The sequence below is a fragment of the Quercus lobata genome, chromosome 11 (assembly GCF_001633185.2).
Source record: "Quercus lobata isolate SW786 chromosome 11, ValleyOak3.0 Primary Assembly, whole genome shotgun sequence".
Classification (NCBI taxonomy): domain Eukaryota; kingdom Viridiplantae; phylum Streptophyta; class Magnoliopsida; order Fagales; family Fagaceae; genus Quercus; species Quercus lobata.
In genome coordinates, this window is record NC_044914.1 from 55,366,338 (window position 1) to 55,382,770 (window position 16,433).

At 39.4% G+C, this 16,433-nt stretch overlaps 1 protein-coding gene across 1 annotated transcript; it reads left to right on the top strand.

The window, feature by feature from the left end:
- The first annotated feature begins 11,456 nt into the window (after nt 1-11,456).
- Nucleotides 11,457-14,612, top strand: LOC115968932 (putative F-box/LRR-repeat protein At4g15060). The gene is made up of 4 exons (XM_031088474.1): nt 11,457-11,578; nt 12,578-13,888; nt 13,981-14,163; nt 14,273-14,612. The coding sequence occupies exons 2-4, from the start codon at nt 12,644-12,646 to the stop codon at nt 14,456-14,458; spliced, it is 1,614 nt and encodes a 537-aa protein (XP_030944334.1). The 5' UTR covers nt 11,457-11,578; nt 12,578-12,643; the 3' UTR covers nt 14,459-14,612.
- Nucleotides 14,613-16,433: the final 1,821 nt, after the last annotated feature.

Consider the following 16,433-nt stretch of genomic DNA (forward strand, 5'->3'; position numbering starts at 1 on the left):
AAGGAGGTGAGTTTAAATTCCAGGCACAACACAAGTCACAAGAGTTCTCGATTGTGGCTAAGTTCTACACGCCTAGAATTCTGAATGTGGAGGCAGTGGCACGTACTTTTAATCCTATCTGGAGGTCTAAGAATGGGTTTCAAATTCAAAACCTTGGAGAACACATATTGTTGTTCATCTTTGATAATAAAGCAGATGTTGATCGAGTTCTACAAAATGAACCGTGGAGCTTTGATAAACATGCAGTGATACTCCAGTTCTATAATAAAACCCTTCCTTTACGAGATTTGGTCTTTCGGGAATCCCTTTTTTGGGTCCAAGTGCATGACATCCCGATTGCTTATATGAACCAAGCTACGGCAGAAGAGCTCTGTTCTGTGATCGGTGAAGTGCTTCATATGGCAGGGGGTCCTTCGATAGGCAGACAGGGATTTTTGAGAGTTAGAGTACATGTGGATGTGACTCAACCCCTCTGTCGTGGAAGAGTTGTGACGCTTGAGAATGGAGAACAATCATGGGTGACATTCCGGTACGAGTGGCTACCCAATGTATGCTACTGGTGTGGGTGTTTGGATCACGCTGATAAAGACTGCGAAGTCTGGATTCATAGCAATGGTTCTCTCAAAACCAAGGACAGGAGGTATGATTCTAGTATTAGAGCCCTTCCTTTCTATTCATCCAACAAAAATGTTGTTTGTGTGCCTGGATATTTTGAATCACAGAAACAGAGACTGAAGGAAAAGGCTTCTCACGTGAAGAAAGCCAGCCGGAGCGGAAAGGACGATCATCCGTTCTGGCCAACGATGCAAACAGAAACGGAAGGTGCTAATGTCCCGGCTGACATTAATGGCGATTTGAATTTAAATAAGGAGGATTCTTCGCCTTGTTTTCAGAGTCATAATGAGGCACGTAAAGTTGACATGCATAATCCCATAAATTCGGAGAGGATTTTCGGGGATTTGAAAACGCAGGAAAATTCTCAATAGCTTGGGCTGGGCTGTGTTGGCAATGAGACAAACGGGGGCCCAACTAGCTCATTCTGTGGACCTGATTTAAAAAGCCCAACCTGTGCTACTCCTTTAGTGAAACCGGGCCTGGTGAGGGAGACTTCAAACAAGTGGGTTAGAGCCACTCGATCCCATGCCAAAGCTGATGAGCTTATTCATCCAGCAAATCTAGGAAAATGCCATGCAGAGACTTTTATACATGAGGTGCTGGAAGCAAAGCGCCGTTTCAAAAATATTGAGCATGATGATTCACGCACAAGTCCAACGATGGAGGCTGTTCAACAGCCCCGCCCAGAGCCATGAGTTGGTTATGTTGGAACGTGCGGGGGCTTGGGAACCAACGCACCGTTCATGAGCTTGCACTGGTAGTGCGGGCACAAGATCCTGCTGTCCTGTTCCTGGCCGAGACTTGGGCAGACGAAGATAGGCTGGCGAAGTTATGTGATGATTTGCATTTTGACGAGAAGTGGGTTGTTCCAAGAGTTACGAGGGCTGGCGAACTAGCCTTGCTTTGGAAGAACACGGTGCAACTTACAGTAGATTCATCTTCCCTTAACTATATTGACGTCATTGTAAACAAAGGGAGGGATGACTCTTGGAGATTTACTGGTATGTATGGGATGCCAGAAACTGGGAGGAAGCATGAGACTTGGGATTTATTGCGGATTCTTGATCGGAAATTCAGATTGCCATGGCTGGTGGCTGGTGACTTCAACGAAATATTATTATCACATGAGAAGCTTGGCGAGGCATTGAGAAGTGAAGCAGCTATGAGAGATTTCAGAGAAGCTGTGGATGACTGTGGACTAATTGATTTGGGGTATGTGGGTAAAAAATATACTTGGCGGGGCAAACGTGGTGGTGGTATGGTTTTGGAACGGCTTGACAGAGCTCTAGCTACACAAGATTGGCTTGCGTTGAACCCAGCCACACAGGTGCACTGTATTAGATCAAATGTCTCTGACCACTATCCCATAATTGTCAAGCCTGAAGGTATTGTGGGAAGGCAATGCAAACTGTTTAGATTTGAACACATGTGGCTAACAGAGCGTAGTTGTGGTGATACTATTAGGGAGGCTTGGATGACTCACATGCCGTACTCGTCCTCTCAGATAGTGCTGGAGAAAATCAAGCTTTGTGAGGAAAAGCTAATAGAGTGGAGCAAACGTACCTTTGGTAGCGTGAAGAAGCAGATTGAGGAGAAGTCTAAACTCCTAGAAAGGGCTGAATTTGCGGCGGCACAAGGGGCTGATTTTGAAGCAGTAAGAATTCTTAGAGTTGAAGTGAATGAGTTGCTTGAAAAGGAAAGCTTGATGTGGCAACAACGAGCAAGAGCTTTGCATCTAAAATCGGGTGATAGCAATACCCGATTCTTCCACAATAAGGCTTCTCAGAGATTTCGACGTAATAGAATTGTGGGCTTGCTTCATGAATCCAATTCTTGGTGTACGGACAGATCACAGGTTGAGGACATAGTTCATGGCTTTTATTCTAGCTTATTCACATCCTCTAGACTAGATGGTGCTCATGCGGTGCTGGATGTCATCCAACCTTTAATCACTGAGGATATGAATAATGGTTTGACTAAGGAGTTCACAAGACATGAGGTAGAAATTGCTCTTAAAGAGATGGCCCCGCTCAAGGCCCCGGGTCCTGATGGTATGCCCCCTCTTTTCTTTCAATCTTTTTGGCATTTGATTGGAGATGATGTCTCTAAAGCGGTTCTAGATTGTTTGAATTCATGCCATATTCCTGCAAAGTTTAATTTCACCTATGTTACTCTTATCCCAAAAGTGAAGAACCCTGAAAAAATATCTGAATTTCGACCTATAAGCCTCTGTAATGTTATTTACAAGTTGATTTCAAAGGTGTTGGCAAATCGTTTAAAACCTATATTACCACTTATTGTTTCCAAAAATCAGAGTGCTTTTCAGTTTGGCAAGGTAATTACTGATAATATTCTTATGGCTTTCGAAACCTTACACTACATGAAAAATCATCAAAGTGGTAATACAAGTTTTATGGCTCTTAAACTTGACATGAGCAAGGCTTATGATCGAGTTGAATGGTCCTTTATGAAGGGTCTACTGGATAAGATGGGTTTTCATAGAAAATGGGTTGATCTTATGATGGAATGTATCACTACTGTCACTTATTCCATTTTGATTAATGGAGAGCCGTCTCAGGTCATCCATCCTAGCAGAGGACTCAGACAAGGAGATCCCCTATCTCCATATCTCTTCCTTCTTTGCACTGAGGGTTTGCATGGCTTACTAGCTACGGCAGCTGCATCTGGCGACATTAGGGGTATATCTATTTGCAGAGGTGGACCCCGATTAACCCATTTATTTTTTGCAGATGATAGCTTACTTTTCTGCAGAGCTTCGGTCCACGAATGTATGCACATCTAGGACCTTCTGTCTACTTATGAAGATGCATCTGGACAAAAGCTGAATAGAGATAAAACTTCTCTTTTCTTCAGTAAAAACATGGATAGAGGGATTCATGATTCTATCATAAACCTGCTTGGTGTTCCCGAAATAAAGCAATATGAAAAATACTTAGGCTTGCCATCCTTTGTGGGAAGAAACAAAAAAACAAGCTTCGCTTTCATCAAAGATCGAATCTGGAAGAAGCTTCAAGGGTGGAAGGAGAAACTTCTATCCCAAGCCGGGAGGGAAGTTCTTTTGAAGGCGGTTGTGCAAGCCATTCCCACATATTCTATGAACTGTTTTATCACACTTTGCCATGAGATTGAAGCAATGATCTGGAAGTTTTGGTGGGGTCAACGAGGCACGAGAAGGCGTATTCATTGGGTTTCCGGGAACTACAAAAGTTCAATGATGCAATGCTAGGCAAACAAATTTGGCGTTTATTACAAAACCAAGATTCTCTATTCTACAAGTTTTTCAAAACTAAATTTTTCCCGCATGGGACCATTTTTGATGCTAAGGAAAATAGAGGATCCTTTGCTTGGAGAAGCATCTTGAAGGGAAGAGAAATCATCAGGCGAGGTTTGAAATGGAGAATCGGGAATGGTTCAAAAGTAAGCATTTATGGTGACTCTTGGCTACCTGGGTCTCGGCAAGGCAAGATTTTATCCCCTGTCATAGATGGTCAAGTTATAGCCTTATAAATCATGAAAACATGAGCTGGAAGGAAGATGAGATTGACAGGTGTTTTGTGCCGGAGGAAGCTGCACTCATTAAGGCTATTCTGCTCAGTCTTTTCAATAGAGAAGACATCACGTATTGGCCCCATACCCGGGACAGTGTCTTTTCAGTCAGGTCTGGGCATCGGCTCTGTTTGGACCTTGCTGAAATAGAGGTCGTCAATAGCACAGGTGTAGCTGGAGTTACGGAGGTGTGGAAGGCTATTTGGCTGCTTCAGGTTCCAAACCGAGTTAAGAACTTTCTGTGGTGAGCTGGGAATAACTCCTTGCCAACTCGGGCCAACCTTGTGAGAAGAAAAGTTCTTGACGATGCGTTATGTCCGGATTGCAAGCTTTACGCAGAGGATACTCTGCATGCCATCTGGTCTTGCCCGAAACTGATTGATACTTGGAAAATCTACTTTGCTCAACTTCAGGCGACCACTACTCACTGCACATCCTTCCTCGACGTGATTGATAAAGTCTCAATGGAGAAAAATTCCTTCGAGCTTTTCGCAATGACAGCCTCTGCAATTTGGATGAGGCGCAACAAGCTCCGGTTGGGTGAAAACTCAACTCCATTGGGACAGATTTCGGCTTCAGCTCTCGATGCTCTCAAGGAGTTTCAGCAGCTGCGTCCTACACATGCACAGATACCACGGACAGCTCGGGCAGTACGATGGAGACCACCACCTGAAAATTGTGTCAAGGCAAATTTTGACGGCGCAGTCTTCTCATAGGTTGGACTAGCTGGCATCGGCATTATAATCCGGAATGAACAAGGATTAGTTATGGCTGCTCTCTCACAACAAATTCCGCTGCCTGCTTCGGTGGAGATGGTGGAAGTGCTAGCGGCTCGCCGGGCGTTGGTTTTTGCTAAGGAACTCGGGTTTGATAGAGTGGTTGTGGAAGGTGATTCTGCAAACATTATTACTTCTGTTAATGGAAGACTCATGGACCTCTCGGCTATGGGACATGTTCTATTAGATATCAAAAGCTTAAGTTCTTGTTTTTCTTTTATTTCATTTCAGCATATTAATAGAGAAGGAAACTGTGTGGCTCACAAGCTTGCAAGACAAGCTGCCAATATTCCTTTTTTGGTTTGGATGGAGTCTGTTCCACCAGACGTTTTTGAGGTGTATCAACTCGATTTATTAAGGTTGTAATAATAAGATCTCTACCCAGAGGGGTTTTTTTTCTCAAAAAAAAATCTTGTGTATTGTACAAGTCAATGATTAGTATATTATATGATAAACAGATTACACCCCTGAAGTTTGGGGTTGACTGGATTTTACACCCTGAAATTTAGTTCCATTAGCAATTCACCTATAGTTAGTTTTTGCTGTTAAGTGACACATCATCATACTAATGTATTTTATTTTTGTCAAATCAGTCCCAAAATTACGCTGTTTAAGTGATGACTAAGTGGAGAGTTGGTATGATCAAAACTACATCGTTTTAGGCCTAAACTTAAAACACATTACTCTAACTTAAACCACACCGTTAGGCCAAATATTAAATAAAATAAAATAGGAATGAATTGGATTCAGTTAGTTATGAATTGTATAAGCACAACATCGTATTCAATCCTAGTAAATGGGGAGCCTAAGGGGGATATTAGGCCATCTAGGGGCATAAGGCAGGGGTATCCCTTGTCTCCCTATTTATTCCTAATGGTTAAATCGTCAAATTCAAAAAGAAGCCAGGGATGATCTGATTAGAGGCTTTTCGTTGTGCAAAAATGGACCAAAGATTACCCACCTTTTCTTTGCTGATGACACTCTACTTTTTTGCCGAGCAGAGATGGGGGATTTGCGGGTTATTCAAGACATTTTACAGCCATATGAAAAAGCTTCAGGCCAAAAAATAAATAGGAACAAAATCACGGTCTTTTTTAGCAAAACCACCAATGAGGGAAGGAAGAAGGAGATTAAAGATTTTTCGGAAGTGAGTGAAGTAAGGGAATATGAGAGGTACCTTGGCTTCCCAACTATGGTGAAAAAAAAAAAAAAAAAAAAGCAAGTCTAAACTATATCAAGGAAAGGGTGTGGAATAAACTTCAAGGTTGGAAGGAGAAGTTCTTGTCACAAGTAGGAAGGGAAGTTTTACTTAAGGCCGTGGTACAAGCAATCCCAACCTTCGCCATGGGATGTTTCCTACTCCCCGTTGGCCTTATTCACGATATTGAGATGATAATCCGGAAGTTTTGGTGGGGGCAAAGGGGTGAGCAAAGAAAAATTCATTGTAAGAAGTAGGAAATTTTGTGCAAACCAAAAAATATGGGGGAAATGGGCTTTAAGGACTTGGTGAAGTTTAATGAAGCTATGCTAGCAAACCAAGTGTGGAGGTTATTAGCTAATCACTCATCCTTGTTTTATAGGGTGTTTAAGGCGAAGTATTTCCCAAATGGTTCAGTTGTTGAAGCAAAAGTGGCATCGGGCTCCTATGCTTGGAAAAAAGCATCTTGAAAGCTACGGGTTTGATCCAAAGGGGAATGTTATGGCATGTGGGTGATGGTACAAATATTAATATCTATGTAGATAGGTGGCTGCCTGGCGAGGGCTCTGCAAAAATTATTTCTCCTCAGGTGGATACAGCAAAAGAATGGACAATAGCTCAACTGATTGGCTCAAATGGAGGAGGCTGGAATGACCACCTAATTGATTCCCTTTTCCTTCAGTTCGAGGCCCAACAGATTAAAGGCATTCCATTATATTTGTCACGGCAAGAAGACTTTATTACTTGGCTAAGATGCAAATCGGGTACCTACTCAGTAAAGTCGGGTTATCAAGTGTTATATGAGTTGGAAAGTGTTGAAGAGACCTCGGCTTCATTTGATGAAAAATCTGTTGGGAAAAATTCTATATTACTGTGAATAAATTTTAGCAAGCACAGCGGAAGCACAACCACACAAAAAACACAAAGATTTACGTGGAAACCCTTTCTCCTTGAAGGGAAAAATCACGGGACAAACTCCGAATAATTTCACTATATAAAATAGAGATTACAACACTTAGAGATACAACTTGAGTAAAAAAAAACTCTCTTTTTCTTTTCACTCACTGCTCTCTTCCTCACTGTGTATTTTCTCTTACTCTTTCTATTTTTCTCTTCTCTCTTGCTTGCTCTCACTCACGCAGCTCTTCAAGACTGCACTAGTCCTCACACTTTGGGACTTTCACTTCTTTTCTTCACCTCTGCACTGGCCGAATGGCCTCTCTATTTATTTCTTCATCTTTTCCTTTCAGCTCTGCCATACCCGAATGACCATGCCTTTTACTTCTTTCTTTTCTTTTCTTTCTTCCTTCCAACGTGTATGGGACAAGTTTAACATCACATAGTCATTTATGTGGCTTGACTTTTGTACATCCCTTCATAAATGTTGATAGACTTTTGTACATAATTATAGAGGAAAAGATGAACCCAATTTCTTCTCTTTCGGACAAGCTCCTCCAGCAAGTTCAATTTGCTTTGTTGACTTCTTGCCAATTTTTCTACAAGCTCATTTAATGAGCTAAGACAAAATGTGGGCTGGAACATGGCGCAATGCACCCAACAATCTCCCCCTCCAGCCCACTACGGAGGAGATCTTCGATCCAACTCTTCAGTTAGAATTCATTCCGGCCAAGTCAACACCAGACTCAACCTTTTTCATTATCTTCACCAACACTGAGAAAATTTCATCAGAATTAATTCCTTTCATTCTCAAAGAATTTATTTCACTTTGGATATCCTTAATCCAATTTCTTGGCTCCCCCTGCTCAAGACCTTCATGATCTTTCATTTCATCATTCTTCCTAGCATCATGATATTTTTCATCAAATGTCACTTTCTCATTTAAATCACTTTCAGGTAGAGAGAATTTTACTCTCTTGGCTGCAACACTATTACTATCAACTCTCAACTGTTGAGTTTTCTCAAAAACTTTGGCTGCATTGGACTTTTTCTTACAAGCCCTCACATGAGTTCTGTACATGCCACAACAAGCACGTCCTCTTGCAATAACCAATAATCCTTTAGAAAGTTTCCATCTTCCATTGCCAAGATGGTTACTATAACCCACTCGATCCAAAGCCAAAGTAGACAACACATTCATCCTTAAATCTGGAACATGCCGCACATCCTTCAATATCAACGTGCAACCAACATTTGTCTTGATGCACACATCACCAATTCCCATAATTTTTGAATAACTGGAGTTACCCATCTTCACAACACCAAAGTCGCCTGCTTTGTATGTGGTGAACAACCTTTTTGTGGGGATAACATGGTGGGAAGCTGCTGAATCAACAACCCACTCAACATCATTCTTAGCAACATGCTTACATTTTGCTCTTCAAGAGAGAGCATCAAAACATCCTCATGGAACACAACTGCTGCAGTATTCTTCTCATCATCATTCTTTTCATCTTTCTCTTCAGTTTGTTCTTTATTCCAATGCCAGCAGTTTCTTTTTATGTGACCCTTTTTCCCACAATGGAAACATTCTCTCATCTCTTTAAACTGAGATCTACCTTTTGACTGTGACCTGTCATTGGATTTGGCCCGATCATCAAGCCCTCTGCTTCTATTTCTGCCCCTATTCTCCATAACAAGAGCTTGATCTTGTGCATTGTTTGTACCAGCATCTCTTCTGCGAACCTCCTCACTTAGAATCAAATCTCGAATATCATCATATTTGAGTTTGCTTTTTCCTGCAGAATTGCTCACTGCCATTCTCATGGCCTCCCAACTGTTTGGCAAAGAAGCCAAAACAATTAATGCACGGATCTCATCGTCAAAATCAATCTCCACAGAGGACAATTGATTTGTGATGGTGTTAAACTCATTCAGATGCTGAGCCACAGGTGTACCATCCACCATCTTCAAATTAAATAACTTTTTCATCAGATGCACCTTATTGTTAGCTGAAGGCTTTTCATACATGCTAGACAAAGCCTTCATAAGATCCACTGTGGTCTTTTCCTTCATGATGTTGTGTGCAACTGATCTTGTCAGAGTTAATCGTATAACTCCTAGCACCTGTCTATCAAGAAGACTCCATTCTTCTTCTTCCATACTATCTGGTTTTCTTCCCGAAAGAGGAAGATGTAATTTCTTCCCATACAAATAATCTTCGATCTGCATCTTCCAATAGCCAAAGTCTGTGCCGTCAAACTTCTCGATTCCTGACGTCTTTCCTTCTTCTCCGGTCATTGCTCCCAGTCGAACCTATGCTCTGATACCACTTGTTGGGAAAAATTCTATATTACTGTGAATAAATTTTAGCAAGCACAGCGGAAGCACAACCACACAAAAAACACAAAGATTTACGTGGAAACCCTTTCTCCTTGAAAGGAAAAACCACGGGACAAACTCCGAATAATTTCACTATATAAAATAGAGATTACAACACTTAGAGATACAACTTGAGTAAAAAAAAACTCTCTTTTTCTTTTCACTCACTGCTCTCTTCCTCACTGTGTATTTTCTCTTACTCTTTCTATTTTTCTCTTCTCTCTTGCTTGCTCTCACTCACGCAGCTCTTCAAGACTGCACTAGTCCTCACACTTTGGGACTTTCACTTCTTTTCTTCACCTCTGCACTGGCCGAATGGCCTCTCTATTTATTTCTTCATCTTTTCCTTTCAGCTCTGCCATACCCGAATGACCATGCCTTTTACTTCTTTCTTTTCTTTCTTCCTTCCAACGTGTATGGCACAAGTTTAACATCACATAGTCATTTATGTGGCTTGACTTTTGTACATCCCTTCATAAATGTTGATAGACTTTTGTACATAATTATAGAGGAAAAGATGAACCCAATTTCTTCTCTTTCGGACAAGCTCCTCCAGCAAGTTCAATTTGCTTTGTTGACTTCTTGCCAATTTTTCTACAAGCTCATTTAATGAGCTAAGACAAAATGTGGGCTGGAACATGGCGCAATGCACCCAACAAAATCCCAGAGTTTTTGGAGGAATATATGGCAGTTGAGAGTCCTAAACAAGGTTAAGATTTTTCTTTGGTGAGCGTGTACAGATGCTTTGCCTACAAAAGTAAATCTGCAGAAAAGGAGAGTGGTAGACAATTCAGTTTGCAGCCTATGTCAGAAAGCTTCAGAGGATACTTTTCATGCCGTGTGGGGCTATGATACAGTCCAATCTGTTTGGCAGCCAAGTTTCGCTTGGCTTCAAAGTCAGAACAATTAGCTAAAGACAATATCGAACCTAGTGGTCATCGTGCTGTCTGCTTCAGCTCGGCTTGACATGTTTGCAGTGGTGGCTTGGTTCGTTTGGTGTTGCAGGAACAAAATAAGGTGCAATGAGCAGACCGTGCCAGTTAACAAGGTCTTTGACATTGCCATGGTGATGCTGACTAAGTTTCAACAGAAATTTCCTGGCCATGGTCCAAAACTGAAGCAATCTCCTGCTAGATGGAAGCCTCCAGCAATAGGGGAGTTGAAAGCAAACTTTGATGGGGCAGTGTTTGCTAACACGGGTGAAGCTGGTATTGGGGTTGTAATCCGGAATGAATTTAGGGAAGTTATGGCAGCACTATCTGAAAAAATTGCTTTTCCGTCATCGGTGGAAACTCCAGAGTTGTTAGCAGCAAGAAGAGCAGCTGTGTTTGTAGTGGAACTTGGCTTACAGCAAATCAGTTTTAAAGGTGTTGCTGAAGGGGTGATAAAAGCCTTGTCGCAAAGGGATGTAACACATTCACCTGTTGGCCATATGGTAAAAGACTTCAGGTCTATAGCAAGTTCCTTTGGGTCCGTTTGGTATATGTGTTTAAAAACTGAAAATTGTTATTTGAAAATATTTGTGGAAATATGTGTGGGTGAAAAAGTACGTTGAAATGCGTGAAATGCTGTTTAAAAACTGAAAATGGTTGTTTAAAACTACAAACCAAACACCCCCTTAGGAACTTTTTCACTCTCCCATACTAGGAGGCAATGTAACAATGTTGCTCATGCTTTAACATGGAGAGCTTATTTTTCTTTTTCTTTGTTAATTTGGATAGAAGATGTCCCACCAAACATTTTACAATTTGTTCATGATGATTTTCCTAGTTAATAATAAGCCATCACGGTCTTGATTCTCCAAAAAAATAATAATAATAATCTTAGAGGGTGTAATTCCCATTTTAGCCCCCAAAAAACCCTAATCCTTATCTTATTTTATAAGACCGATCAGTTTGATAGTCTTTTTAAACTCTTACAAAAAAGACGAAGCCTTTATTCCTACAAACGGAGAAAGCACGCAATACATACAAAAGCAACAACAAACCTCAAACAAAAATTAAAGAGAGAGAGAGAGCTCTGCAAATCTTTTGGTAGTCTATTTTTCAGTGCCTACAAACAGAAAAACATAATGAAATATCATCTCAATACATACAGAACAAACAATAATATCAAAGAGAGAGAGCCGCAAATCTGAAAATAGGTACGATGCCTTCAACTCTATCTTGTGAATAATTTCTTTTATTTTTGTGTCAATTTTAACTTTTATTTTTATTTTAAAAATATTTCCTACTATTCCATTCTTTTTAATTTCAAGATTTTTATTTTAAAAAATGATAGATAAAAGAAAAGCGAAAATAAAGAAGAAACCTTTTTAATTCAAGGGTACCCAAAAAAAAAAAAAAAAAAATGCTATGAAAAAATATTGTTAAGTACCACTTGGCACCGGCGTCACAGTCCTAGGCCTCCTCCTCTCAAAACCGCCGGACCTCCCACTTCTCCAAAATGCCCTCCACAATCTCCAAAATTCCCACCCTATCCTCCGCCCCAAGCTCCACTACGACCCCACCACCACCACCTTCTCATTCCTCACCCCCACGAATCCCCAACCCCTCCTCCAAATCCAGCCGTTTGATCTCCAATCAACGTCCCGGATCCTCCAAACCCTCCCGAACCAATCGAGCTCCGTCACCCCCTTCCGCCTCATCGTCGAGCACGAGATCAACAACAACACCACGTGGCGCAATCCTGAGCATCCGTTGTATGCTGACAAGGACGTTATTATCAATGTAGTAACTTATTTCTTCATAAAAATGTATATAAAATCAAGAAATAATTAATTGTATAATAATAAACTCCATAGTTTAATATTGTTTTAAAGTTTAGACTTTAGAGTCTAATTAAGACCCCAAATAGTTATTGTATGGCTTCAAATTATTATATGGACTAATCATCTTATGAGTTGAACAAAAAAAAAAACCAATATTAATTGTACAAAAAGCCTAACAAATAAACCCAATATAATTGTTTTATGGGTTTTTCTTTGTTTACAATAAAATATTGTTAGAATTCATTAGCACTTTAATATCCAGATTAGTCTTAAGAATTATGTGTACATAATTTTTTGATTTTGATTTTGATTTCTTTTTTTTATGATATATATGTATATATATATATATCTAACTCCTATAAGAAATTACAGCTTCGATCAGCTTCCTCGGACCCAGTTTGATTTGTGGATTGTGAGCAAGAAACCTCTTAAGGGAGAATGGAACTACAAAGGAAACAAAACAAACAAGAAGATGAACAAGTGTGTGATTTGCCTGAACCCATTATTCACAAAATACTCTTTCTCCTCAACACTAAAGATGCAGCCAGAACTAGTGTTTTGTCCAAGACTTGGCAACGTGCATGGACTTCATTCCCTCGCATTTCTTTTGAGGAATTGGATTTTAATGCTGGAGGCATTGAACAACCCAATTATTATCCAAAAACCAACAAAGCAATCAAGATGAAGAAGGAGAGTTTCATGGCTTACATAGATAAAACCCTTCAAAGCTTCCTTGAACACAACTCAAACATAGAGGAATTCACTCTCAAGTTGACCTACCATGACAAAGAGTTTGTGTTGCCTCGTGTTGTCAAATGGTTAACCTTTGCAACTGAGAGAAAAGTCAAGGTACTGAGTCTTTGCTTGTCAATAATAGATTTTATTGATGAACATAAATTATTAGGAAAACAAGTATATTACAGTTTACCTCAGGTTGTGCTTGAGGCCAAAACAATATCTGAGCTCCAGTTATCACATTGCAAGTTGGAGCCCTGTAATGAGTTTAAGTTTTGTCATTTGAAAACTTTGAATTTGAATGATGTCCATCTAGATGAACAGGAAATTCTGAATCTGACACTTAGCTGTCCTTTGATCGAGGATTTTCGACTAAATAATTGTCAAGGGTTCGAACATTTAATGGTGTCGAGTCTTCCTCGACTTAATTTGTTTCATGTAGTAGCTAATACAAAGGTCTTGAGGATTGAAATTGATGCGCCAAGTTTACAAACTTTTCACTACTGGAGTCGTTATTCATATGGGTTGGACAATGAGCATTGTGATATTTACTTGGAAGCATGCAAAAATTTGAAAAGACTATTTTTCCATAATATCATGGCAGTTGATTTGCTTGAAAATATAAGTTCAAAGTTTCCCACTCTTGAGGTCTTGGAAATCTCAGAATGGAAGATGACAGATATCGAAATCTCTTGTCAAACGCTTAGGGTGCTCACCTTAGAGAATTGTAGAGATCTTGAGGTGGTGGAAGTTGATACCCCCAATTTAGTTTCACTTCATTGCAGGATGAATAAATTGCCTTTCTATTCTTTTGATGCTCCAAGTTTGCTAGAAGTCGAGCTTAAATTCTATCTTCGAAGTTGTTCCAATCTTTGGTTTGATGAATTGAAAAAACTTGTTGGAAAGTTTAATAATTCTGAAGGTTTGAACTTGGTCATCCACTCCAAGGTACCTTATTTTCTCTTTTCTTTTGAATTTTTTAAGGGTGTTATAGATATAAATATATCCTTAATTTTGTCACATTCCTTTTTTCCTACCAGTGCAATGGCATTCTACTAGATGGATTGAATGAGCGTGTACTTTCTTGGCTAATTGATCTCACGGAATTGAGACCAACAATAGCCATATCTTCAATGGGTTTATCCAATTTGGTAGAAAGATTTTTGCTTGATAGTCATGTAGAGACCCTATCGATATTGTCAAGTTCCAGCAAATTACTAGAGGTATTTTAATTAATCCTCTCTCTCACATCATGCTTATGCAAAATTATTGTACAATATTAGTTGAATTCTTATGAACATTATTTTGTGTTTGCTTGTTACCTTCTTATAGGTCCTGAATGAGAAGCTAATCAATAGACTATTCAAATCAAGGTGTCTACACGATTCCTTATCTGGTGTAAAGGTTGTGAACTTAGATAGGGAAGAAGATCTTGAATTTTCCAACTGGATTGCTTTGTCGAAGTCACATGAAACTATGGACTACAAGATAACTAGTTTTAAACTTGAATGGATGTGATTGATGTGGTAGAAAGACTTAGATAACATCTTGATCACAATAGTTTATGCTAGATCTTTTTGTATTAATTTATTGTATTTTCTATTTGGTTATTGCCAATTTCAATAACTTAGGAAACCCATCATTTATGGTCCCACCAAGTATGGTGATCAATCCAAAGTCTTGTTTCTCAACAAAACAAAAACAATTACATCTGTAAAATAAAATCCAAGTCCATTGCTTTTTTATGATGATGTTAGCAACATAGGGACGACCCTTTGATTTTTATTTTTCTTTGCTATTTGCTGTTCCAAGTGGGAGATGTGATCAGTGGTGAGTTGTTGGTGAGTCCCACTTATGAGTACTAGTGGTTGTGCTTGTGTTTGAGGATGTTTGGTTCAGCTTGGGGAGGCTGAGTGGTGATAGTGCCTGTTTGAATCAATCCTTTGTTTTAGAGTTCGATAATAAGGCTAATAAGCTAATCCTAGCATGAACCTAAGCTAGCTCAACCAAAAAAAAAATAGTAGGATAAGGTACAACCATTACAAAATGAAGGGTTGTATTAACGGGCACTAGAAGCTCAACCAAAAAAAAAAAAAAATAGTAGGATAAGATACAACCATTACAAAATGAAGGGTTGTGTTAACGGGCACTAGAATGAAGGGTTGTGTTAACGGGCACCTTCTAGTGCCCGTTAACAACTTTTTTGAAATTTTCTGACAATTTTTTGTCTTTTTTACAGCTTTATCTCATTTTTTCAGTTTTATAAATACTGCTTGGCGTCTTTTTTGACTTTTTTCTAACATTTTTTTTTTTTTTTTGTCTTTTTTGCACCTTAACAAGCACCAGTCGGTTTGAAGGGAGTCTTGATTTTGCACCTTAACAAGTGGGAGATGTGATCAGTGGTGAGTTGTTGGTGAGTCCCACTTATGAGTACTAGTGGTTGTGCTTGTGTTTGAGGATGTTTGGTTCAGCTTGGGGAGGCTGAGTGGTGATAGTGCCTGTTTGAATCAATCCTTTGTTTTAGAGTTCGATAATAAGGCTAATAAGCTAATCCTAGCATGAACCTAAGCTAGCTCAACCAAAAAAAAAATAGTAGGATAAGGTACAACCATTACAAAATGAAGGGTTGTATTAACGGGCACTAGAAGCTCAACCAAAAAAAAAAAAAAATAGTAGGATAAGATACAACCATTACAAAATGAAGGGTTGTGTTAACGGGCACTAGAATGAAGGGTTGTGTTAACGGGCACCTTCTAGTGCCCGTTAACAACTTTTTTGAAATTTTCTGACAATTTTATGTCTTTTTTACAGCTTTATCTCATTTTTTCAGTTTTATAAATACTGCTTGGCGTCTTTTTTGACTTTTTTCTAACATTTTTTTTTTTTTTGTCTTTTTTGCACCTTAACAAGCACCAGTCGGTTTGAAGGGAGTCTTGAACTTTTAGTGGACTGTTTTGTCCACAACCCTGCTCAAAATCGTCCAATATCTAGTTTAACTATCATTTTTCATCGAAGAAGTGAACAAACGACAATGAAGCCAAGTTAGAGTCTCTAAAGATATCAATACTGCAAGGCTTGGCTATTACTTGCAACTAAAACCAACATTTTAACAATACCATCAGAGTCAGTTTTAGTTAAATATTATCAGTTTACTAAAAAAGTGGGATATACCAAGATAGGTGGGAAGTGAAAATCCCCATTTTCTCACAAGCATGCTTCACAACCCACTTAGTGACTTTTAGAAATATTATAGTGCTTTATCTCAATGTCAACAAAGTATGTTGGCGGAGCTACTATAAGAAGGAATGACCCTGTATTCGTGGTATGGGTGTTTCAGCATGTACATACTGCTTTAAAGCTATAATGTTTCTCATAAGCTTAGAGGTTGATTTCTTCCTTTACATTTTGTGAATTCTTTTTTGGTGGCTTTCAACCTTTGTAAGCATGAATGCGTGATTTAGATCGACACGTCAGAGAAGTATGATTCAAACTG